This window comes from Bombus vancouverensis, chromosome 3 (genome assembly GCF_051014615.1).
Source record: "Bombus vancouverensis nearcticus chromosome 3, iyBomVanc1_principal, whole genome shotgun sequence".
Taxonomy (NCBI): Eukaryota; Metazoa; Arthropoda; class Insecta; order Hymenoptera; family Apidae; genus Bombus; species Bombus vancouverensis.
In genome coordinates this window covers 7098574-7124222 of record NC_134913.1, presented here as the reverse complement: position 1 = coordinate 7124222, position 25649 = coordinate 7098574, and the positions used below count along the sequence as shown (strand labels likewise).

The 25649-nt window shown below is 42.0% G+C and overlaps 1 protein-coding gene across 1 annotated transcript in view; it reads right to left on the bottom strand.

The window, feature by feature from the left end:
- Glut4EF (Glucose transporter 4 enhancer factor) overlaps window positions 1–25649 on the bottom strand; it is a 102004-nt gene that overhangs the window by 26622 nt on the left and 49733 nt on the right. Inside the window, exons 3-5 of the mRNA XM_033349079.2 lie at window positions 17944–18161; window positions 16736–17052; window positions 11537–11608 (exon numbers count right to left, since the gene is read on the bottom strand). Of these exons, the coding sequence (XP_033204970.1) occupies window positions 11537–11608; window positions 16736–17052; window positions 17944–18161 (607 nt within the window). The remainder of the gene's footprint in view (window positions 1–11536; window positions 11609–16735; window positions 17053–17943; window positions 18162–25649) is intronic.

The following is a 25649-nucleotide window of genomic DNA, read 5'->3' as shown; positions in this document are numbered from 1 at the left end:
ACGTTCCAAGTTGGAACATTCGAATTGAAAATGTGAAACATGAAATTCCAAATTCGCTAGGCGACTTTTTATCATAGATGTGTCGTTTAACAGAATATTTCGAATGTACGTTAATAACGCGTAATACAACGCGACATGTATCTATCGAACGTTATCACGCATTATACACGTGGTAGTGATCTCACATGAACGCCCCACCACGCATACCAAAGCATCTTAACGCATCACCACTGATTAGGAACATACGTTTCATTAATTTTCCCGAAAATCTCCTCCTCCGTTCAAATTTCAAACTTCAACCATTCAAAAGCATGACCTTCGAACGTATTTCCAGCAGCTGCACCTTTTTCATAAAACACAGTCGCTCGCTCTTTCGATTATCTGTCAATAAGAACGCAAGAGCCGAACCGTTCAAAATCGGAGCGCGATGAACCACTGTCCCCTCGGATCGATCGCTGTGGCGTTAATCAGGCGGATCGATTCGTCCAGCCAAGGCCCTTAAGAGCTTTAATTGCTCGCCTTCGTCGTTCGAGGTCAAGGTAGAGTCCACGGGGACGATCGATAGCACGCCTGCGCGCGATCATGCCGCGTTTCGCGCGCGTCGTACAAGATAAGAAGCTGTCCGGACGCGGATCGTACAGAAGAACACGTGATACTTTCCTTGGGCAAGGTTTACAACACGATCGCGATGGGAAACTATCTTTCAACGAGCGTAGTTCGATAGAGTAAAAATATCTCTACGCTGAAGTAAATAACGCGACAATTTTTCGAAACGTATCGATACCAATATCCGCGAACTCGTCGTTTCGTTCGCTTCGCGGACGTTCGTTTAACACTTTGACTGCCACGTTGGTCATATGCGACCGGCCACGGTTTCTCCTGTGACGCCACGGTGGTCATTGATGACCTTCAACTTCTTACAATTGTAAAAATTGAATGAAAATTAACAGTTAGGGCATTTTGAATATAACCGATAAATAGAAGATACTTTGAAACAAAAGGTGCCCCATTGAGTAATTAAATATTTTTATTATAGCTTCAATAAAAAAAAAAGAAAATGAGAACAAGTCTTGCATCTAACGGTGCACTGTGTTTGCATCCATATCTTTGAGAAGTAATCTACGAATATTATTATAAACGCAGTTTAGAAAATAATCGTAAATGATGCTTTATAATCATATAATTGAAGTTAGAAGTGCGAACATACCTAATTATTATATATAGAATGAGCAAATACCGTTTACTAATATCTTCTACTCGTTTCAACGATATATTGTTATTATATGTCGCTATCAACTGTTAGCAAGGCGCTACGGTGGCCACGGGTTTTTTTTTATTTATTTATTTGAATTTTACAATTTGTCCAGTAGGACATTTGGTAAAATATTATAGCTTAGTGGTATAATAACATAACATGTGGATGGCTACCCGCAGTGAGATATCATCTTCGAATTTGATTGATTTATTTCTTTACTGAGGCGAGTGTTTGGGTCACGGGTGATCACCAATAAGGTAAACGGTCCATCGGGGAAGAATGTTGCCTTACATCATCAATTTATTATTATTTTGCCATTATATGCTTTGAATAATAAAAACACTCCCGTGGCGTCCTGAGCGAAACGTGTGATTTCGGCGTGGCTGTCAAAGTGTTATGGAAATAGACGAAAGTCAAAGGCAAAGGGAAAGAGTGGCTGAGGCAAATGGGATGGCGTATCGGTGCCGGGCATCGTGATCGCTCGTTAAGGAAGCCCGGGGCCGGACCGACACGTACGTTCGGCGCGCGCGTAAAAAAACACCAGGCCAGGACCTAGGACAACTCGCCGGAACCGTATCTCATCCCCACCAGGGGACCAGCTGTTCGGTAACCAGCTGAAATTCGCGATGCTACGGCGCTTCGGCCTTGACTTGTCTCTGCCTCTCGCTGCCTCGACAGAAAATGTCTAACGAGGTCCTCCTGCGAAATGAGACACGAAGTAGAAGAAAAGAGAGAGAGAGAGGAGAGTCATTCCGAGGCCTCTTTGGTTAGTCGATCGACTTGCCAGTCCAACTACGTACGCACCTGCATACACGTGACATCGTTTGTCATACGCGTAAAAGTCGTAGCTGTCAAGAAGGGGACCGGTTAGACGCGTTCGCGGCCCGAATGTTAATCTCGTGCCTGGACTTGCGTTCTTTATGTTTTCGTTTATACAGGGTGTTCTATTAACCTTTCAATAATATGGTAATAAGTACTCGTTGACAGGGCGAGAGATAGATTTGCGGGTTCTAGAGGCCAACGTTGCGTTAACGCATTTTTTTTGCAATTTTTACGATAGATTTATGTTATGCAGTCCTGTTTCTTGACATTGTGAATGTAAAAGGGCACTTGAAAGATTCGTTGAATATCTTTCTCTTTTTTTTCCAATACTTTCTCACTCAGACTCTACAATTTGATCAAATTCAAGGAGATCGAAGTATTTGTAAAATTGTGATAAACTATGGCAATTTTTGGTTTGTACTATGGAAACAAAATCTGGGAAAAGAATTACTATAAATAGGCAGCTGAATGGAAGGAAAACGGTACAATAATAGAAAGCGATAGTAGAGCGATAAGGAAATAAGATAAGACCTAAGTCACAGCTGTATGCATAACATTATGTAGAACCGCACATATCTCAGACTTGTAATATATAATTAGTAAATACGATGATATCGATGATTAGGAAGAAAAATGTGCATGCGCAAAAATGTCTAGTAAAATGTGCATAAATTTCTTGAAAATCCCGACGAACCTTTACATCTAAGTATCTGTTATGAAATACCAGTTATCTAAACTAGTAAGAAGATTCATTGCAGATCGTAACTCTTACACAATCAATTATGTAACGTGCAATTTTGACGTTGATAAAAGATTACGAACCATAAAACCAGATACGTCTGACTGAATATGTTGATAAGAATTATTAGGTGTATTAGCAGTACTAAAAAACTTATGACTTCATCTTACCGCTCTTCAACGAGACAATCTGCCAATTTAATCGTTTATCTGTTCGTAATGTTGATCTTTCACCATTCGACAAGTTCACAAGGAATAAACGAATGCCGGCGACTCCAAACTCCCCTATTAAACATATCGATTCGATTTCGTCTACCTACGAACATTTCTTCGACGACGAAAGAAACACTTACGTAGAGACATACGTATCGATCGACGATATTTACGATATAATTGATAGAGTTTTTCGATAAACGTAAATCGTACCGATTAGATGCCTCGCTACATACAGCTGGCAATTCATATAATACACACATATATCACTGTGGTAAAAAGAAAAGCAAATAATATATTTATTGCTCGCGTACAAAGCGCAATGAGAAGCGCAATGCCGCAAAACTATGTCAATTTGTCACTGATTGGTTATTAGACGTATAAACGCTGCCTTTCTTTGCGCATAAGTAAATAATTGGGTCGGGCTGTTCTTAACGGTAAGCGAAACGAGTTCGAGTAGTATAAGTCGGCGCTTGGTGAGACAGACGCGACGACAGAAGAAAAGACGGTTGGCGTACGGAAAGAAGCGAGTCGGCGAGTTTCACCCGCCAACGCGAGATTAAAATGAATTCCACGATGGAAAATAACGTCACGTTGCAGCGTTCTTGTTCCTTCCGGCCCGGCCGGCTACCAGTTTTCTAATGCTTTGGTACATATACCACGTGCATGCGGCACTCCCTACTTCTTCTTTTGCTCATTAACTCGCTACGTCAAACCTCGCAAGGCCGACCAAGCTATAGTTTCCAAGGAGATGATCTACTGTATATACATATACATAGGCATCACACGGCCTTCCCAGAAACTTGCACGCATTGTGTCTTCGCCGTTCGCATTCCTCCTTCCTTTGCAACTAACGCTGACGTTAGGATCGAGACGATCGAGAAGCCAATTGGCATGGCATGCGCTGTCAGAAGATAAATCAGCCAGCGATCTATGGATTTTCTATTGTACTCTGTTAGATCTGATTCGGTGACGTACTTGTTACGTTATAAACGAGCGTTTGTTTCTTGGAAAGGGAGTTCCGATCTTTCTCGGCTTACAGGAATATTCGCGTTTGTCTCAGTGGTAAAACGAATAGGCCGGTAAATACTAGAACACGGAAATGGAAGTTGAAGTGTCGAGTGATTATGTCGTGTATCAACGATACATAGCGGTGATCATCAGCCAGTGCATTTTTATCGTAATATTTTAGAATAAAATTATCCATTTTAATGGGACAGGAATATAATAAGTTTCGATTAAGGTAGATGAGAAATATTTGATATCTATTCTAGGGACGAAATTGCCACGACTATTTTTTATTCTACAAAAATAAAATTATCGATTTCTACGATATAAAAGCTATGCTTTTTTCCTATCGTGTTATATTCCATATCGTATCACACTTATTATATCAAGGTGGATGAGAAAATCTGCGTTTGACTTTGTGATTTACGAGATTAGGATACTCTATTAAACTGTGCAGCTAAATGGTATAAATTAACACGAATATAGCGGAAGATCATTAAACATTTAAATTGCTCGCATAAATAATTGTTATATAGGGAAAACGTGTTTTTTTTTTTAAATTCACTCTTGTTTTGATCGTTGACAGACGACCATACGTACGCTAGTTATAGCAATATAAGTTTTTCAATTCAAGTAAAAATCACGACATTAATTGCACTAACTTTGTCTCAGATAAAACTTTCAATCGAAAAGATAAACATCAAACATGAATTAACATATCTAGATCGATAGACTGTCATTATTGATTTTATTAAAAACCGACATCATTATTTTTGTCGTTCGTTATTGATCTATCGGAACGATCAAATTAAAATATTTTACCTGGAATGCTACAAATCTAAGCTAATTCTACGACGATCTTCCCCCCAGATTTCACAAATTCTAAAACATCCCTTCCTCCCTATTTTCATCCCATCTTTATCCAACCTATGACTTTACACGCAGAATGATTCAAATTTTACAAAAACGAAAAAGGACGATCGATTCGACGTGAATTTAAGGAGGTCGAAACGACATTCTCCCACGAAATGAACGCATACGCAGTGATATAATTCAAAATCCATGACCAAACGCTACTTAGAAAAAGACAAAGATCTTTCAACGAATCAATGCTATCTGTCCTCGTGCACGAGTCAAGAATACATTATCTTTAATCGGATCTAAAAGGAAACATTATAATCAGAAACATATACAGCGTCTAACAGTACTATCCACGTGATATAACCGAGTAAAGTGCCAAACGTAGAAACGATCTAACACACGGAATCTGATCGACAATCAAATCGCGTCGTCTAATTTTGAACGTGCTAATTTTAGAATCGATCATTCATTAGCATCGCTTTAAATACACGTTGACATTAAGAACGTTGAACGCGTGGCTCCGTGAGTCGTTTGACGATCGCAAACGATATATCGGAGGATATGTAGCACAGGCAAAAGTCGTCCAAGCGTTTCGATCATGCAATACAGAACTCGTTTTACGTGGTTGTATTTTCAAGCAGCTGATAGAATATGCAATAGAAGGAATCGAATGGTTGGTCGAAGCTCGAAAGCATTGAAACAAAAGAGAATCGAGCGTGTTTCCTAGTCGCTTCTAATGTCGGTGTCATGGTCGCCGACACTTATGTCACGCGACGTCAGCACCTTGTGTATATTAGCAATACAGTCATTTCAGATTTTAAATAATTACTCGTAATACGGAAATTTAGAATCGCTTCGAAAGATTATATCGTAATCTTACATTAGGGAAGATGCTATCAAAAACGTTACCTGTTACACTTTGACAACCTTTCAACTTGAATTCGATACAGGAGCGGTAGAACATTATTGCAAAGTCGATGAAAGTTGGCCACGAGAAATTAAAGCGAAAGATGCAAAGTCTGGCGAAATAATCGGATGTGTACACAGAGATTCGAAGGAAACAAAACAAAACAAAGGAGTTGAAAAGAAAAGTGAATTGATTAAATAGCTTCGATTCCAGTTCTTAGATAACGCTTTACCACGAAACTGTGACTTTCCTGATACCTGCATTCGCTGAAAATAATAAACAACAAGCGTTTGGACACGCGTAACTATTGCGTAATTCGTTAAGAAGAAGAAAATCATTCGGTGAATCGATTTACCCATACGTTTACAAACACCACTGTTATTGTAAAATCAAGAACGTTCTACACAGTTCCGCGTATAAATTCGCTGCGGAAGAATAACTACGTTTTTATCCGCTTCCAGGCAATCGTTTCATCGGCGACGAAGCAATTTCGATCCTTCCGATGAAACATTTACGACCACTGTATTTAACACGATCGCAAAATATCTCGATACAATCGATGTATCAAGCGACACAAAGAAAATTCGAATTCCTTTCATTCTTCCCGTAAACGAACAATATATCGTCTACTTCCTGCCCTAGTTGAGTTCCTTGCTACGAACAAGTGTAAAATCAAAGAATAACTTGGAAGAAAGGTGATCGCGGAATCAACGTCGTATCGTATATTATTATATAATGCGATACACTGGTGGCGTTCGAAAAAGGAACGAAGCAAGGAAGAGAATTAGAATGTACGATTACACGTCGGGCGCGATTCTAATCGGCTCATCGCTGTTGCTGGGCGCGCGGAAATATGTACGACAGACATTACGGTGAACGTCAAGTTTACGCAATGTTATTACGTAAGACGGATGGACGTGTCACAATACGACCCGACGTCCCAGAGCTTCAGCCGTATGTACGCATACCTATGTACGCTGTTGGCAATGAATCGGGCCATCCACATCCGTGTTCGTTGGGGTACGTCTATCGAATTTTTACCAAGTTTGTGGCGAATCCATTCAAATACAAATAGGAACATCGCGAATAGGCTGGTATATACTTTTATTTACGATTCGCTTCGTTCGATCGAAGGTTCGTTAATTTCTGTTATTTTTCGGCAGATACGAATTCTCTGATCTGGTAAACGCTTAACCGAAGGATTGAATCGGGTTCGCACGAGGCGGAAGTGTCCAGAATCGTCTTTGACCGTCGATATTCGCAACAACACCATTCCGCTGGAACATTGGTTGCGAAACGCGATACAAAAGGCGAATTCGCGTAATTTTTCTTTTGCTCGAGTTATGCAAACGGCAGGTGGAATTACGTAATTGAGTGACAGGCGAGTTGGGCTTTCTACAGAGATTTTGCAGGCAAATGTTGCGGGGCGAAGAGCGAGCTTAGCGCAACGACGTAATTTCGTCGCGTTAGATATATTTTTGGATTCACCGGGGAAGATGCAGTTGACCTTGAATCGGCCACGGCACTGACTTATCGAATCTAACTACGCGTCGAATTTATGGGGGGATACTTGCTCGTACGACACGTTCGCCGAACAGCTTGGCTCTGAAATTAACGTCATTCGCGACGGCCACGATACGTCGCATATGCTGCTATTTTTGCGTCAAGCTGTCTGCGATTCTCGTCAACTGAAATTTCCTCTATCCTCCGTGAATCGCTATTCTCATACATCGCGAAAACTTGAAGAGGTTAATTCTGAAATACCGCGTCTATATGCCATATGATCTTTGTAACCCTTTGTTATTACGAGAATTATGTTATTTAAGCCTTTATGAGAATTTATTGCGCTACTATATGTATTTCGCTATACTATACTATACTATACTATACTATCAAAGGGAAATCATTGTCATTGTTGTTATAGTAGGAACTCGTAATTTATATAACTTTCAAAATTGTACTAGTAATATTTATTCGTGAATATCAGAAAGCTTGAAAATAACTGAAACAAAAATGGGTGGGAAACGCAGTAATCCGCCAGGGTAATCCATGGTTAAATAGAAACTTCCTGGGTTCACACCGCGCATTCTGTAAAGGGATAGAGGCGTTTACGTGCGTGGAATCACGCGCACGATCGTTTAATTCCAATGAAAAGTGAACAGAATACCGTTGTACGAGTACATAAATTTACTCCGGCCTTTTGCTCTTTAAAACGAATTGAATCGAGTGGAACATTTATCCTACGCTTTCGTTTCGGCGTAACGTTAACGCTGTCCCACGGCTTCGTTTTAATTGCAACGATACACAGAGGCATTAAACAGGTATCAAGGTTTAGTAGCCAAACCTCGCGGTCGCTGTTTTAAAATACAACACCCATTTGGCGTCGTGCAAACCCGAGTTAAATCCTGCTACACCCGGTACACTGTCCCGTGTCGCATTCGAGCCGCAACATAAACTGGCATAAAAAGCCGGCACAAGAAACCAATCATCGTCTACATACGCGCGTCCATTTGGATCGTGCAATAGCCCGTTAAACGATTCTCATCCATCCGCTATCATTCATGGATCGGCACGCACCGTCTCGCACGTCGAAACGTTCAACGTCCAAAAACGTTGCAGCGGCGTGGCACGCGCGGCTCGAGCGAAGCCCACGCGCAACGTTCTAGGTTCTAGGTCATTTCATGGCCCTCCACCTCCGCCGGCCTAGGAACCAAAGGGTGGCCGGCGAGTGGGTGGAAAGGAAGGAAGGTTGGCCGTCGGGACTCGCGGGCCTTGACCATCGCACGCCACGAATTCACTTGGAATACGTGTAATGGCGACCTCCCTCTTTCTAAGTCATCGTGGTCGTGGTCGTGGTCGTGGTCCGATCAGAGAAGAAGAGCGTGTAGCGAAAGAACAGGGAACCGCAGCGCGCAACTAGAAATAAATCTTCCACCGGTGCGCTCTATGCGTACGTGTGTGCGCGCGCGCGCGCTTGCTCACGTGACCGCGAGAGCAGGAGCGCGCACACAGTTGCATTCGGCCTGCACACGGATATTGTTTCGCGCGCGTGCAGTCAGGGCCACGGTGACCTTAACTACCTTCCCCCACCCTCGCCCGCCTGACCCCGCTCCACCGCGCGTCCCACGCCGCTGCGACGCCGTTGGCAGCGAGTGGTGGCGAGGAGGGGAGCGGCGGGAGGAGAGGCACGTGCCGTCAGTGACGTCACGCGGTGTGCACTGCAACGCGGTGCAATGCCGGCGCCGGTCCTCGCTGCTTCGCCGAGATCTAGGTCCATGCGGAGGCGTGCGTCGCGTTGGCGATGTTTGTCCGCGCAGACGCACCCTTTTCGATACAGAGAATAGGGGTGGGGGGAAGGTGTTATCACGGGATTGAAATTGATCCGGTGAAATGGAAATCGCGAAAGTTTTGGCAATAAGTATCCGCGGATGGAGAAAAGAGCCAGAGAGAACGATCGATGAACGAGTGAGTGTGCTAAGGTGAATGAAAGTTATTCGTGGAGCATGGCGACTGGAATAGCTTCTAGACCTTCGGCGTAGGAATTGCGGAGCAGGACATGGGATTGCGAGATACGGTGGGATAGAGACGTTCTTGGAAGAATTTGACGAGGGATGCTGAGTCAGGGGACGTTGGATGATGTGAATGAAGCGTGTTTGGGTTAGATAGAGAATGATGCGATTGCAGAGATTATTTCGGTTTTTTTTAAAGATAGTCGAGGAAAATGGAATTGTTGGTGGTAGGAGTACTCCTGCGCAGTTTATTTTTCGCGTTTTTATATGTTCATCGAGTCGTTAATGAACGTCGTATTTCTAGATTATCAGGATGCATGATTATCTACGTTGTCCTAACGAGCAGCGGATCTTGCGTCTCTTCTATTTCTGTTTCCGGTGGCTCGTTCTGCGAATAAATGTCGACGAAATGTGCGAGATTATGGTCCGATGCTCCGTGATAACGTCAATGTCATGCAATCGTTATCTGTCGAGACATTAGCGCCATCATGGCGAACGTGATTAGAGCGAATGATTTCCAGGCAAACAGATACACAGTGTCCCCGGTGATATCCTTTCCACACACAATGCAACGTTTGAATAAACTAGAAGTAGCTCTATACCACAGAGAATATGCCACAGAGAATACCAGAAAAAGGTTTTATAAATGTTTAAATACTTGCGTGAATTACATGATACATATATAATATATGTATATTATTATTATTATTATTGAACAAGCGTAAAATAGTTATTCAAGTATTTGTTTTGATAAAGTATGCAGTCGAGGAAGTTTAATCTGGACGAACTGGAACTAGCGCTTGAATTTGGAAAATCTATTTTCGATGTTCAGTTACAAATGACCATTGCCGCGTTATAATCTGGCCGACACAATTCGTAAACTTCGTCGCATCTTAAAAATGACACTAACGAATTTAATTCGCCTTACTCGTTTTCAAGCAATTTCGAAAAGGATCGTACAACTAAAAGAATTGCCAGTCGTGAAACGCGCGACAGACGATTCGTCAAACTCTTGCATTTATCAACGACACTCGCGAATTCTATTTTCACACTCGTCACGCTATTGTACCTAAAGCCCTAACAAAATCTCGATATCAAACCTAAATTCTAAATCCAATGCCGAAAACAAATTCAACCTAACAAAACCTGAAACAGTTTCATACTCGAAACATCGACTTGTAGTAACTATAGTTGTCGACGTTTGTAGAGGTCGGGGGGAGCACGAGGAGGAACATCGTGACACGGTCGCAATAGTTGCACGGATCGACTGCAACCGGCACTTCCTGGCCGTCCCCTGCCCCTATACCTCTTCCATCGAGAGCTTTCCTGCTCACGGACGCCAATATGGGAACGGTACATGGTCGGAACGAACGCGAGTCTAGCTTAGTCGTAGAGAAGGGAGAAGCCTAGCCCGACGACCTTGATCGTCGACTACACGGATATCTCTGTTCTCGAGTCGGTCAACTGGGTCAGGTGCGCGGTCCGGAGAAGCACACTTCTACACACCACAGGTGGTAGCCAGTGAAAGTAGTCGAAAATTATGCGCTGGATCGCGGATCTGCCACGCGAACGAACTCGAACGGTACTTGGGCCAGGTCGACGGTTCCTCCTCCTACTCCGAGGCCAGTTGAATGGACAGAAGTCGACTTTGCGGTCGGTGAAAGTAGCAGGAACCTTCGGCTAACTGGGTTACGAACGCTCTCCGTGATTGCAGAGATATATCGGCCTCTTGGCATTTGCCGAGACGGCCTCGTAAAAGGACGGGACGTGATCGAAAGCTGAACAGCTTGGCAGTCAGGGTATGTGAGCGATGTGGACGGTGAGCGTTCGTTGAAAGTAAGGGGAGTCCCGAGTGTTTAGATTGCGTGGGAAGAACCTTCGAGTATTAATATTGAGACGGATGAAGGTTTAGGTGTTGGGTTTGAGTAGAGAGAGAAGCGGTTAAGGGGATGATTTGGATACTGAGATGGTGTAGGAATACTTTTGAATATTAATGTGCAATGGGAGAAAGTTTCGAGTGTGAATTTGTCTGAGATTCGCGTACTAGAGAAACGATTTTGGATATTTAAATCGAACAAGGCGAAAGTTACAGGCGTGAAAACTGAGTAGAAGAAGGCTCCAAGTAGCAAAACGTAATGGAAGAAAAATTCGAACGCTGATTAGATGGAAATTTGGAGTGTCGATATCGCGTAGGAAGAAACGAAAGTTGAAAACAAGACTCACCTGTTCGCTTTCACAGATAGCTGTGTTGACTGGTCCATTCTCGATGGGGTCGCGGCTTACTTTCGCTCGAATCTGAAAAACCACGAAGGAATCGAGTTAAGGCGAGAGAGACGACAAAAGATCTTTCCGTTTAATCGAGGCTCGACCCGGTTATTTTCAGACCCGGTCGGACCCATTTTCCGCCGGCAACCGCGTAACGACGCGTGCCTAAGTTTAGACCACGGCGATAATACCTCAAGGTTCAACTTGTTAGCCATCTTACGAAATTATCGAAAATCGCCGCGCGTGTTTACATCCTTGGCTCTTGGTCGAGGATTATGTCATCGGCGTGGACTTGGCAAAGGACTGAGTCGTACGAGCCGATGCATCTGTTTCTTTCGCCAGCCTTTAGTTACTATACAACTATATATATAAACACACCTATGAAGTATGTTCTTCATTGGTGTATTCTTTGAACGACAAAAAAATGCTTCGAGTAGAAATTACCATCGAATCGATAATAATAGACCGCGATATAGGAAATTTTCGAAAAGTTCATTTTTCACGATTATGATGCGACCTCTGCTGCAGATAAGAGTTAGGGAAGTAAAGATCTTTTAACGACGCGCGAACAAAACAGGTTTGGCCTATCGGTATTCTATATTCAATCCTAATCTTGTTACTACCTACATATCGTGTTACATCAAACAGTTCTCTACTTTTACTTCTTTTCATTCTCTTCGCTCAACCTTGCTAGTATCCCGTGTACACGGTGCCTGTTCTTAATAATCGGAGAATTCGAATTTCCTCATCAAATATCGTCGCTCGGAATCACGATCAGGATTTAATCCACTCTATTCCGTTCACTGGGCATTCCGACACATACTTCCCCCGGTTCCGCGCGCCTCTACAATCTACACTCGTTAATGGAAAAATCTTGAATTTTAATATCAGGTATCTTTTATCAAAAATGTTAATCGCTATTTAATTTATTCCCATCCAATTGGTAATCCTGTATGTTCTTCCTTTGAATCTATGTTATATGTTGTATATATATATAATACAAATATTTACGTTCTCCAGTTATTAATTTTATAGCCATTCAATGCGGCATTTATGTCATTATTCGTATAGATAATTAGCTAAATATTCTGCTGGTTGTGTTTCAGGTTCTAACCGCAAGATATTAACACTAGAACTAACACACCAGTCAAATTGACTGGTTTTACAATCTTATTTTAAAATTTCTACTTCATGTTATATTTTTTTCCCATAATAATGTAATGATTTTCGCAACGATAACTGAAAGAGTAGTATAACGAATTTTATTTTGTCTTTATGTATTCAAACTGAAAATAATTTTGTATCAAGGCTACTTATATCAACACTAGTCAAAATGACTGGTATTGGTATAAGTGTAAAAGGGTCCTGCAATCTGTTTATCGAACCCCAATTAACCAGATTCCTCGTTTTGTACAACTCCCCGCACGTTTTTCAAATTTTTACTGCGTATCATTCGATATGATGATATCAGTTATCAGGAAGATTCCGGATCGGTCGCTAGATCGCAACACTAGAAATACCACACCAGTCAAAATGACTGGTTCTACAATTTTATAAATGTGCCAACCCTCGTATAGGGATTATGGTTCCAGATGGATTAATAATATCAAAAATGTACTACATTACATAGAATTCCTTCTGTAAGAAAGTAACAGATCAATAAATATACAAATATTCTATTATTACGTATTTTTTTAAAACCAGTCATTTTGACTGTTTCTGGTAAAAATAGCTTCGTATTAACTATCGATAGTTCTAGTGTTAATAATTGATCAAACATACAAATGCTCTTTCGTTGTCTATTCTACGCACGAGAGAACGATCATGATCTCAATTCGCTGATAATCCACAATTTTAATATATCAAAAAATCCTTACCATGAATCACTTGTATATTAATTAATCTCTGCTTAAATTTGTCGAATTAATTCCTCGTTTGTCTTTCATCTTATCTATTAACAGTGTAAGCTGTAGAAAATTGCTTGCGGTCGGGAATTTATTTGGTCAGTATTTAAAAATGTTGATCAAAGATATAGATAGTCTGATTACTATCATGAATCAGATTTTTTTTTTATTTTTAGCTATTTTGCATTACGATATTCCTCTTTACTCGTAAAGCGACATTAAAGTAAAACGATCGACAAAAGTGTATTTACTGAGATCGTCGAATAAAAAGAAACAACATAGGAAAATCAAAATACACGTTACGATATTCAGGAAATTAAAAGCAAGATACGCGTTACGGAATTCAGCAATTAACGACATTTTATTCAAGTTCTATTCCTTTACGATTGTCTACGAATACATAAATTTGCATAAATGTTTATAACAAGCGTTTCTCACGATATGTAACGATTTCAGTGGGACTCTTTCCGGATTCTCGACTCGTAAAAATTCAACCGCATCGTTCGGCGGGTTAACGGTGCGATTCGATCGTTAGATCGCAGGTGGAGGCCGCGATGGATCTAAATGAAAATCTAAGCGCGAGATTCTCAATCGTTCGAGCGTGGCCAGACCGTTATCGCCGTGCTCTGCATTCAGACGTTCCCAGTGCTTTCCTCTTTTTTCTTTCTCTTTCCTTCCTTCGACGCCACGGTGAAAACGACGCGTCTCCGCGACTTTCGTCGTTTCGTAACGGTGCGACGCGTCGATCGCGATTCCAAAGAACGAAGCAAAATAAAGGAAAGCGATTGATCGATCGACGATTTTTCGTTTAGTCGTCAGCTAATCGGGAAGAAATCTCGATATTTTCGCGTTTGGTCGTTTCTAACTTTTATTCTTCTCTTCTCGAATATTATTTGAATTCTGTTACCTTAGTTGTTCTTCCTACTCTACCCTAAACTTTCTATTTAACTATTCTTCCTTCAATGACACTGACAAGTAACGTAAAAATGATATTGGAAAATCATGTCAGAGCATATATTCGTTTATTAAGATAACCGATGATATGTGACACATAGTTGCGTAACAAAAGGTTAGACAACAAAATCTAGATATCCGTTTAAAACATCTACAGAGATATTCTGCTCTGTTGGACTGGAAAATGCAAACAGACAGTAAATAAAAATTGTTCACAAATATGTTCAAGTCATTCGAAGCACATATGTCTCGCGTCATCAAAAACGCAATCGCTATTTCAGAAAAGCGATAATAACTTGTTTTATGCCGTAGTGCAGCTGTTCAATAAACATTCGAGATCCCCGTAAAAGACATCGCAAACAGATGCTGCGTAATCCACCAGAGATAAGCAATCCTTGTAAAGGAATTGCGATATGTAACGAATTTTCTCGTCATTTATTCCACGATCGATGCTCTCGATTATCGATGAACGATGAAAAACAATTTCACAAATGTGTATGTTATGGACATTGATCTGTGGAACCCATTATTCGATTTCAGATATACGAAAAACAAAAACGATATATATATATATCTTGTTAAGTATTCTAAAATTTGCATAATTAATTCCAAAAAAATCTCAAAAATGTAATTGTAGAAATTGGCAAATTCTTTTACAGCGTGTGTCGAGTTTGTTCATTTTTAATTGCAGGTTCGACTATGTCTTTGAATCTCATATACAGGGTATCGACCTTCGAACTGAATGAATTTTCCACGAGGATTTTATTTGTTTCTACAGAAACGTGAGATAGAAAGTTAACCGAGAGAAGAGTTGCGTTTCGCTTCGGAAAATCATCTCGAGGTCATGGATCACGCATACTCGCACACGCGAGTAGCTGCGTTATGTATTATGCAAGTACCTACAGCTTTATCTTGTCTCGTTGATGTTAATTAAATGTAAGCTGTGAAACGCGGAAGGGGCTAAGTTCGGGGAGATAAATCCGCCACGCCTTATAAGCGAATTAATCGTGCGTTCCAACCTCGTTGCATGCTGATAACCCTCGGCTGAGTTTCCACAGAATGTCCGTGCTTCACGAAAACGATAAAACCAGCATCGCTGTCCGAAGCGACCGAACAGTACGAATATCGATGTTCCCGCGAGAGTCAGATTTCACGAAACTCGCTTTTCAATGGCAGACGAGTGGGATTAAGGCCAATGAAATCTTTCGAAGACAAGCCACGCGGGACAAAGTTGAGCATCATTTAAATAAAATATCGCTTAACGTGTTCGCTACCGGCGTTATAAACGAGACGTTCTAGAATTAAGAACGTAATCTTTCAGTAAGTGCTTCTTCTTCGAATTATTATTTCCATTGCAAAGAAACACGCGACGCGATAGGTGAGTTTGCTACTTATTCGGAATTGATGAGGGAATTATGTGTGTTAATTTCCTTTTTTTCCTCTTTCTTCTCTTTTTCGATATACACATATACACGTTTGCTGCTTATTCGGAATTGATGAGAGAATTATGTGTGTTAATATCCTTTTTTTCCTCTTTCTTCTCTTTTTCAATATACACATATACCTAATCCTTAAATCGCTTCACCTAATTAGAAATTATCGTAAGTTTCTGAATCAAGCGTGACATTAATTCCGCATAATGGAAGATTATATTCAATTTAAACGATATGCAAAATAATTAGCTAATAGGTCTCGTAGCAATTTTCAGATAATGATATAGCAATTTCATATAATTTAGCCTGATACGTATGATTTACTCGCGTCATCGTGTGATGTTTCTTATGGAATATTTGTAATAGCGCTTTAAGACAATATAACTTTCGTTTCTTCGTGCGACGAGAAAGACAGAAATATTTCCGTCAATGTCCAATTCGATATTGACGATGATAGAAATTTCAAATATCTGTGTAACAGCGAAAGAAACTGCTTCGATTTCGAATACTATGCGAAATATTCGATTCGTCGTTCAACGACAGAAGCTTTCTCCAGCCCGCGTAAGCGTTCAAATGTATCCACGACGATCAAAGGTGACTAATCATCCACGTCATCCCATGATGATGAAACAAAACATCGTCTGGCTACGTAAGGAAAAAGGGAAGGACTCACCTTCTCGACGATAAAACGACAAATAATTGTCTAAGTCATACGAAGGCCAAGTTCGTCATCGCTGTGACAGTGTGCCGGATTGACGAATTGCAACAGAATATATCCGGTGCACTTGAATTTATCAGATAAGCAAAGCGCTCGTGCCCATTTATCGATCGATCGATAAAACGGGTATGCGTGATATTCCATTTACCTTCTTTTTGCGTGGGTGCTGTTCCTCGAGGTAATCGAGCACTATACCCTCGTCCAGGGTGGTTGTCGAGCCAGGGGTGCTACTCGACGACGAACCAGACGCGTTGTAAGGGTAGTGTTGTTGATTGTGCGAAGGATGAGCGGATGTCGGCCACAGAGAACCGGTGGTAGGTGCCCCCTCGTCGCTGAGAGGCGGACTCGGGGTGCCGCTACGCCATGAAGCCCCGCTGCTGCTGCTGCTGCTATTCGAGGTGCCACCGACTCCTGGTGAGCCAACGACCATGCCACCACCTCCGCCACCTCGACCTCCCCAGGAACCTTATTCGCGAAAAACAAAAATACACGGTTAGTTTGTCTCGATTGAACAACTTGTTTGCGAGTTGATTACTCGCAGATGATCCAAGCTCCGATTCGAGTAGCGTTTCATTTTTCGGAATTTTGCTCGCATAATTTTCGAGGAGCCTTCAATCTCCAAAATTAAATGTCCAATTTACTATGGTATTTGTATAGCAATTATATGGGCTGTAAGTATATTTCGTACCTGCATGCCTCGTCTATTGTATTCAAAAATATCTTAGAACAGCTGTAGGAGATGTTATAAAAAGTATGATGCAAACAAGTACCTCTTGTGTCTTGTTATAGATTTCGCAGGTTCGGAGTCGGAGAAATGCTTGAATTGATAGATCGTTGCAAATTGACATGCGATTGAGTGTAATCTCTGTGTGGAATTGAGATTAGATAGAACCGCTGTCAGACATAATGGCAAGCTTGAATTTACGATCATGTAGCTCGGATATGCGATTTCGATCGCTAGTAATTGCATAGACACTTAGAGTAATACATTGCGGATAAAGACAGATGACCGGTATACATGTATATGTACACACGTATATACATGTATCACATAATAAATCAAACGTGTAAAGCGTATGTGTTAACAGCAGCGATTCTTAGCCCCTACAATACGGCTAAAGTAAAATACGAAATGTGCATCGTTCAAATAATTATGGCCGATACTACACAGCCGCATGCAGCTTTCTACGATCGAAACAAATTCATCTCGAGCCGAAACTTTGTTTTCGAGATTTCATTCGTTCTATCAAACATCTAGCAATTTGCTCGTTTCTAATGTAAACTTTGACTAGGTCGAACCTAACGAAGTCTGCGATGTCGTTAGAACACGAAGGCTATTCGCAGCGTGATACTGACCGTAATTGTGTTGGCAGTGCAATGGCAGGGGATTGTGAGGGCTGTGTGGCGAACATGAGAGCGACATGAGGACAAGAGCGGCGGTGCATTCGTCCATGCAATCGCCGCGTTCGTTGGTACGACAACCCTCGCGGCCGCATCCGTGGGGTATTCTGTCGCTCCAACCGCTGTACGATCGCTCGGAGTCATTACTCGAGCTGGGTCGCCGTTTTCTGGATCTGAAACACGAATGATACATATTCGTAGATTAATTACGATCCACAAGGTTCGCTCGTATTGCAATTTTCAGCTCGTTGCACGAACACCAGCCGTAAGACGCTGGTTAATGTCGCGTGCAAGATCGCAGAATCACGATCACTGTCGTCATCTACGTTCATTCACGGCCGTGATCGTGACTTTTTTATCTCGAGCGAATTTGCTCGCTGTGATCGTAATTCTTTCCTGAATTATTCTTATAACACGATTAATTTTTTACAAACTACCTAGATACAACGTGCATAAAAGTATCTGCACGTAAGGTAAATTGAAAATTACGTTACGTTTTCCTCGTATAACGTACATTTACCTTATCCAAGATTCAAACTAGAAGATAATTTAATTTTCTTTCCTTCGTCCGGTATTATTATTATCGGTATGTTAAGTACTAGAATATTAATTCTTCCTGTCGATTTCAAGATCGTAACATTCGTTCGATGTCTTTGATGTAAAGTATACAGGTTTTGCGAGAAGGATCGGTTAAACCAGAAGCGATCAGGAAAAATCACAAGCGAACGATCATCGTGATTGGGATCGAACATGATCGAATCATTTGAGATTGACAAGTAGTGCATACGTGACTATTATCTAATTAATTAATTAATTAAATTATTAAAATTATCTAAATTATCTAAAGACCGTCGAACACCAGTGTTCGCTTTACAATCGCCAGTTATTTCAATATTACAGTAATCGGTAATTCGTGGCAATTTGTACAATGTAACTTTGATTAGAAAGTAAACAACACGGTGAATTTCAAATACTTGAACGCTTATATGTCGAAAAAGAAGGACAAGTGCCAGGTGGGACATTTCAGCTAAGAGTAAAACTATTCGGAAACTGTTGAGGTTTGTCTCGGAATAGAAAGGGGAAATTCCTGGATGAATGTACAATAGAAATAAGTACAATGTATGTTAGTTACAGGTCCGGAGGCTGGCAGCTTTACTTTACAATAGATCCCCGAAGCCATGGGCCTATGACCATTTGTATAATTATGAAAACTGACCTGTCTATACCCCGTTGCACCATCTGTGCACGGCATGTTGCTAGAAAAGGCCACGAGGTAGAGAGACCATTCAAACTGATTTGAAGCTAAACAATACTCAATGGCTTCAAGGACTAAAAAAACGAACCTCTAAAGAAGACGTAGAGTTTTCCTAGAAGTGAGAATCGCTTCGACAGAAAGAACAGATTAATCGGTAATTTCAAACAAACGACTTCGTGACAAAGTAAAAAGCCCAACGAATCGTCAGACTGCATCGCAACGTAACGTTGTAAGGGGCAACGTAACGCAACGAGATTAGTGGATGAACAGGCAGCTTTCGTAACGGAAGAAGTTTCGTTTTCCAACTTCCTAACGTTTTCCATCTCTTTCCATCAGCCGTCCTTTTCTTCCTTTTTTCTTTTTGTTCGTAGAAGCACGTCTTTGCGTACGTACGATCGCACGGCCTGTCCCGACAATAGGAGCTGTCGTAACAACCAATCGTTTGCCAGCCTTTCCGTGGAATTTCGCGCTTCTACAATTACGTAAAATAATGTTTTCCAGCCTATATTCCGTAGGCACCACGATGGCCAGTACGGTCGTTGTACCGTAATGTCCCGGCGGACGACGTGCTGTAAATTACAGTTTTCTAAGAACAGCCGTAAAGATGCCACGATAACACGCCACGGACTTTGGTCTACGCGTTCCTCCAGATCGGTAGCCTGGTCATTTTCGACCGTGTACCCACCACTGGCATCTTTGTTCGCGTGGAACTTTGCGCGAGTCGTTAGTCGCCGTGTCGATTATCGCGATATTAGATTGTTTCGTAAGTTTGCCGGCAATTGTTCAGAGTGTGATCGTAAACCGCTGGGAAATGATTTTGATACAGTATTGGATGTTAATGTCTTGCAATTTACCAGGTTTACGATGTATCGAAAAGTAAGGGTGAGGTAAGTTGCTCGGGGAAGGCCAGGAGATCGCCGGTAGATCGAACGGTTGGACAACTGACACCTGCTGATCGATAGAAACCCCGACTTTCTAGGAAATTACAGGGCAAATTTTCCTCGTTATCTTCGCCTATCAGGTGTCTAGACGGCCTTGTGAAATAATAAAATCGATGTGGTCGTCTTGAAAAAGTTTCCCTATAGACTGAATCGATAAAATTATAACCAATCTATATTTGTTCAAAGTTTAAAGCTTCACGAACTTGAACAAGGTATAGAGGATATCATGGAAGAATCAACCGATTCGATCGAAAAGCAACGAAACTGCCAAGGAGGAAATACAGGAAAGAGAAAACGAAGGAAGAGAAAAAATCGGAGGAAAATCACGAAAGCAACGAGCCATCCGGCTCGGCGTACTTTCTACGATCCGATCCACCAAGTTTCACCTCCCCGCGCCATTCTGTCTCCGTGTTCCGTAGGACTTTCATACAAGAAGCCTTAGAACTCCTGGTCAAGCCTGGAAGCGACAGTCGCCGATGGTTTCCGTACGTACCGTCGATGGAAGAGATACGGAGAGATCGTAAAATCGATAAGTAAGTGTACGATCGAGATTCGGAAATCGGAATTTCAGGCAGGAATTTAATTTCGTATCTCACCGTATCTCTCATTTTCAGCGAACAGCATACGAAATAACCGACGTCCTCCAACGACAAATTGGTCAGTTCCACTCTTTGTGAATGTTTTCAATTTCGTTACCAGCGGGAAATACCGATACTCAATCGGAAAGAAAAAAGAAATCCTGACCATTTAACGCGCGACTACCGTATCTCTTACAGCGAGTATAGACGTACGCGAAGGACACGAGAGCGTGATATCTCTAACGTTGGAAGTGGGAGACACGAAACGACGTAGTCAAGGCCGCCGCTTAGCCGTTCCGCTCGGAGCGGTACATCGAGAGTCGAAAGTGAAACGTCGCCGGTACCGGCGGAATGACGCACGATTTTCTCTGTCTTTCTCCCTCCGATACGATTGAAATACACGAACGAACAGTCGTGGCTGTCCCGTTTTCGTGATCGCTTTCGCACACGCCGCTCAGGATACCGAACGCGTTAAACGCGTGAAAGTTAAGCAGAGATAAGTATGCTCGAGGGGTCGATAATTGCCGTACAATTGCAACAGGTATGCAAGCGGAAAGTAAACGGAAGGGAAGTAACAGGGAGTTGTACCGCGTGGAAACGAGCCTGGAGAGGGATGACGGTGAAAGAAGACTAGGCGTACCTACCGCTAGAAACGGCACAATACACAGTCAGGCATTTGTTGTATGGTAATCGCGGACGCTACCTTGGATTTCCAAACGAGAGGCTTTGGTCGAAGGGACTCGACGTATAATAATGGGATTTACTCGCCCGTTTATGTCGGATTAGTCACAGAGACAATAAGAGAAGATAACGAATTTTACGACCGTGGTAGCCTCTTTCGTTTCTCTGTCTGCTTCAGTCGCTTATTTCGTGCCAAGTCAATATTAATATTAATCAATGTACGATAAAATGCAATTGCTTGGATTTGCGACGCAGGCATACGCCGGCTGTCCGAGACGATAAGATGACCAATTAATTATTCGCCGTGGTGCAAATTCGTAAAAAGTTCTGTAGCGGAGGTTGTCGCTGCCAGATGAAAAGAGAGTTTGCGTTTCGTCCCGGGACTACCGGTGGACTCTCGTCAGTAAAGCTATGCCCGGTAGTCCCTGCCTTAGACGTAGAGGGATCTCATTAGATACGGTATTTGTATCATGCGCCCGTATATTCGACCGCTAGCGAGATAGACAGACTCGTCGTCGTAGCCCTCTGGTGTTGACGGTTGGTACCCGCGGCTCGACCTGTCGGCGTCCTATTGATACCGATCCGCCACAGTTCGAACGTGATTCTCACAGCCACGAGGATTAATAAGATTGCCACGTGCGCAAGTGTGGCACAATCGCGAAATACCTCGAGCGTCCCGTTTCACAGCTCGGCCAATTTCCGATCTCGAAAAACCGTTTACCCGCGCCGCTGTCGTTTTAATTAAAGAGACGCTGCGCGTTCGACTAGCTCGCAAAGACGCCGCGCCGCTGCAAAAACGAAAGAGAAAGTAAATTGCCCCGATAGCTTGCGCTCCGAATAACTCGCCGGCTGCCTTGTACTTGGAAAGCCGATCGACGCCGCAGTCAAGGTAGACTGGGGATAATCTTCATCCTCGTCGACGAGCTTTTTTCCCTCCTTTCTTTCGCGTTGCGTGCTAATTACGCGGCGAGCCGGCAGCGTTTACAAGCCGAAACAGAAATTGGATCGTGGGAAACCCACGCATCGATCTCGTCTCTTTCTTTCTTTCCTTCTTTCTGCGATGCCACGCCGTGTCGTACACTCTTCTCATTTACCTTATTTCCTTTTGCGCGGCTCTCTTCGCGGCTTTCAACCGCCCTCTCTTTTTATACGCGGTTCGATGCCGAGTCCGGGTCGTTTGAAAAATCCGCGAAATAAAGCGGAAAGACAGACAAGATTTGTCTACGATTATTCTCGCGCTGTTTTCTAAACGTAAGAGAGACTTTAATATTCCTTTGCCGCTCTTCAAAACATTCCACGAGAAAGAGAATTCGCGCTCTTCAGGGGGTTGCTGCGATAATTAAATTCCTACTATGTGTGGCGTTAAGAAAAGGCAGGAAACGCATAGCGGTTGCGTGTACGCCGTACGCTCTCGCGTGTTACTGAAGCGTTTCGCCGCATTATCATCTCTTGCGATGACGTAACGTTATGTAACTATTTCGAACGAAGGACACGCTCGTTAGTGCACTCTCGATACGTTGAATCGATGAACCGAAGGATAGCAAACGTACCGTCGAAATTTTTCAACCGTCGCTTTTACGACATTGAGGGAAATTGCTACGACGAATAGATCGGTAGATGATCCGTCGATAAAGGAGCTTAATGACGGTCGTTCGACTCTTTCAATTAGCCTCGTTACAGGATTATAGTTGCCGTTTATAATTACACCAACTGTAAAGAATTTTCACGTCAACGGTATTGTACAGTTGTCTTTCGGCTAAAGAGCTACTTTGTTGGCAATCGAATACGCTTTATAGAAATTGTAGAACGTAATTTTACATTTTTCGCTGAGCGAGGATAGTATGCAGGACATTGGATATTGGTTCGCGTTGAACACAATGATTTTTCAAAGATCTTCCAAGTATCGTGTAATTTAGTTTGCTTCGTAATAGATAGAACGATTTTTTAAATAAACTGAAACACAAAATCGGTCTCCGGATTGTGATTCACTTTAGTAAGAGAAAACTAAAAAAAAAAAAACATCTAACTGACTTCGCTAAACAAATAAAACAATCAAACTCAAAGATAGCATCCCGCTGGGGTTAGCCATCCACACGTTATTCAGCAATTAAGTTAGAAAAATTTGCCAAATGTCCAGCTGGACAAATAGTAAAGTACAAATTAAATAATTAAAAAAAGCTTTAGTAAGATGCCGAAGTATATATACAACAGTCTTTAGTTTCAAATGACATATTTGGTCTAACTTTTGTTATACATATATCAATCTTTCCTGCTGATCATCGTAAACGAATAAATATCGAAAGAAAGTCAGATTCGTGCGAGCCGTTGATTTATGCGAAGTCTTTCTTCGATCGTCGATGTATATACGTCAGTCTGTAGAGTTGAAGAAACTTACCTAAGGCTGTCCGCGAGTTTATACGAGACGGTCAACAAATTCAGCTCGTGCCACAAATAACTTAATGCAAAAATGTTCTCTGAAAAGCCTTTCAAAATAGATTGTCTCGAAAAGTAAAACTCGTACGAAGAGAAACCTTTTTCATGCACCCTTTTAAAATTGAAATACAAAGATCCAACAAGGCCAGCGACAGAATTAATTCTGACATCGATTCTAAAGCACCATTTACATACATACGTATACGAAAGCAACCACTAACGACAACGCGTGTGTACGAGAGAAGCGTTTTACGTACAGTATGCGTCGATTCATCTTCGATTTAATTTTCCCCCGAGCAGGCACGCCGATCGGACCTATACTGGGTGAGGCGGATGTAAAGGGGAGAGGCTGTTCCGTGTTCTGGCTCCGGTTGCACGCTCGTGGTTGCCCCAGAAACCGTAATACACTTCTCGTTATATGGGTCAGGGAACACGTTGATCCATATTCGGGACGGCATCCCCCCGTGATCGGGAAACTAGGTCAGCGACTCGTGTGTGCCGCGCCGGGCCACGCGAAACCGTGTGTTGCTAGCTGGCTGCCGCGATCCTGTTCCGGGCTGAGCACGCTTTTCCGGGAGGATCAAACTACTGTATCGAACCGCGTGGTCTACCGTTTTATATACCGATTTCGTATAGGAATTTTCTTTCTCGTTGCTTTTTAAACGTAGCATTAAATCAGTACTGTTTGTATGACATAGACGTCGGCTTGAAATTATTGCCGTAATATTATCAAATATATATGTAGATTTTTCATCGCCTAAAATTCCGAGTGAAATATCTATTCTTGAAAATTGCGTTGCTTAACACGTTGAATGTCATGGGGGTCACCGGTGACCGGCGCACCGAGGTTGGTAGAAATACATAATTTGAACAAATTTCAATAGTTATAAATTTTGTATTGTTACCATCGTTACTACAATGGTGCGACGAAATGAATACATTGTATGCGCCGACCCAGCCAGTGGCTGTCGAACGTGGGAAAACCCAGCTTTCTCCGTGTTTCACCTTAAGGAACCATAACCCTAAGGAATGTTTCTACCTGAAAGATGTTCCTTAGTAATTAAGGGCCTTGCCAGTAAAGTAAAAGATGCTAAATCTTAATGACGGTTCTTCAGGATTATTGCGAGTCCGAATAAATATGATCGAAGGATGGATTATGGTTTATGGTAGGTAATGTAGCGTAGTTAATAGAAAAAATGTCAGACCTTGTAAAACTGGCGTGGCATTCAACGTGTTAAGTATTTTCCAAAGAGGATCCCGGTAGTCGCTAGTGTACTTGCACGAGAATATAGTATGCTATTAACAAAAGCATATACCAAAAATGCACCTATACGTATAATAAGCCTACGTCTGAGTTGGCAGCATCGTCCCTTGGAATTACTTTACAGCTTTACTGTAAATTCTTCAGCAACAGTTACCTGGTGCAAATCCGAGATTCGTAATAAAGGCTCGATGTACCTAATGGCACATTGCAGGCCCAAGAAGTCCAAGATAAAAGAAACGAATAATTTTCGACTAAACAAAGAACAACCCTTAAAATGTGCCAAAAATTACCTGTACGCTTTATGTCGGTTTAAAGTTGGTACAGTAATAAACACACATATACACAGAGGTATCTGAAGGAGGATTTTCCTCGAGAAGATAACAGAAGTAAACAAAGAGAAGGAAACGTATGTCGGAGTCAGATTGGCATTTTGGGTCGTTCTATGAACCTTTACTTACTTTACCGTCGCGAATGTAGCTAATATTTATCAATACGAATGTGGACACTAC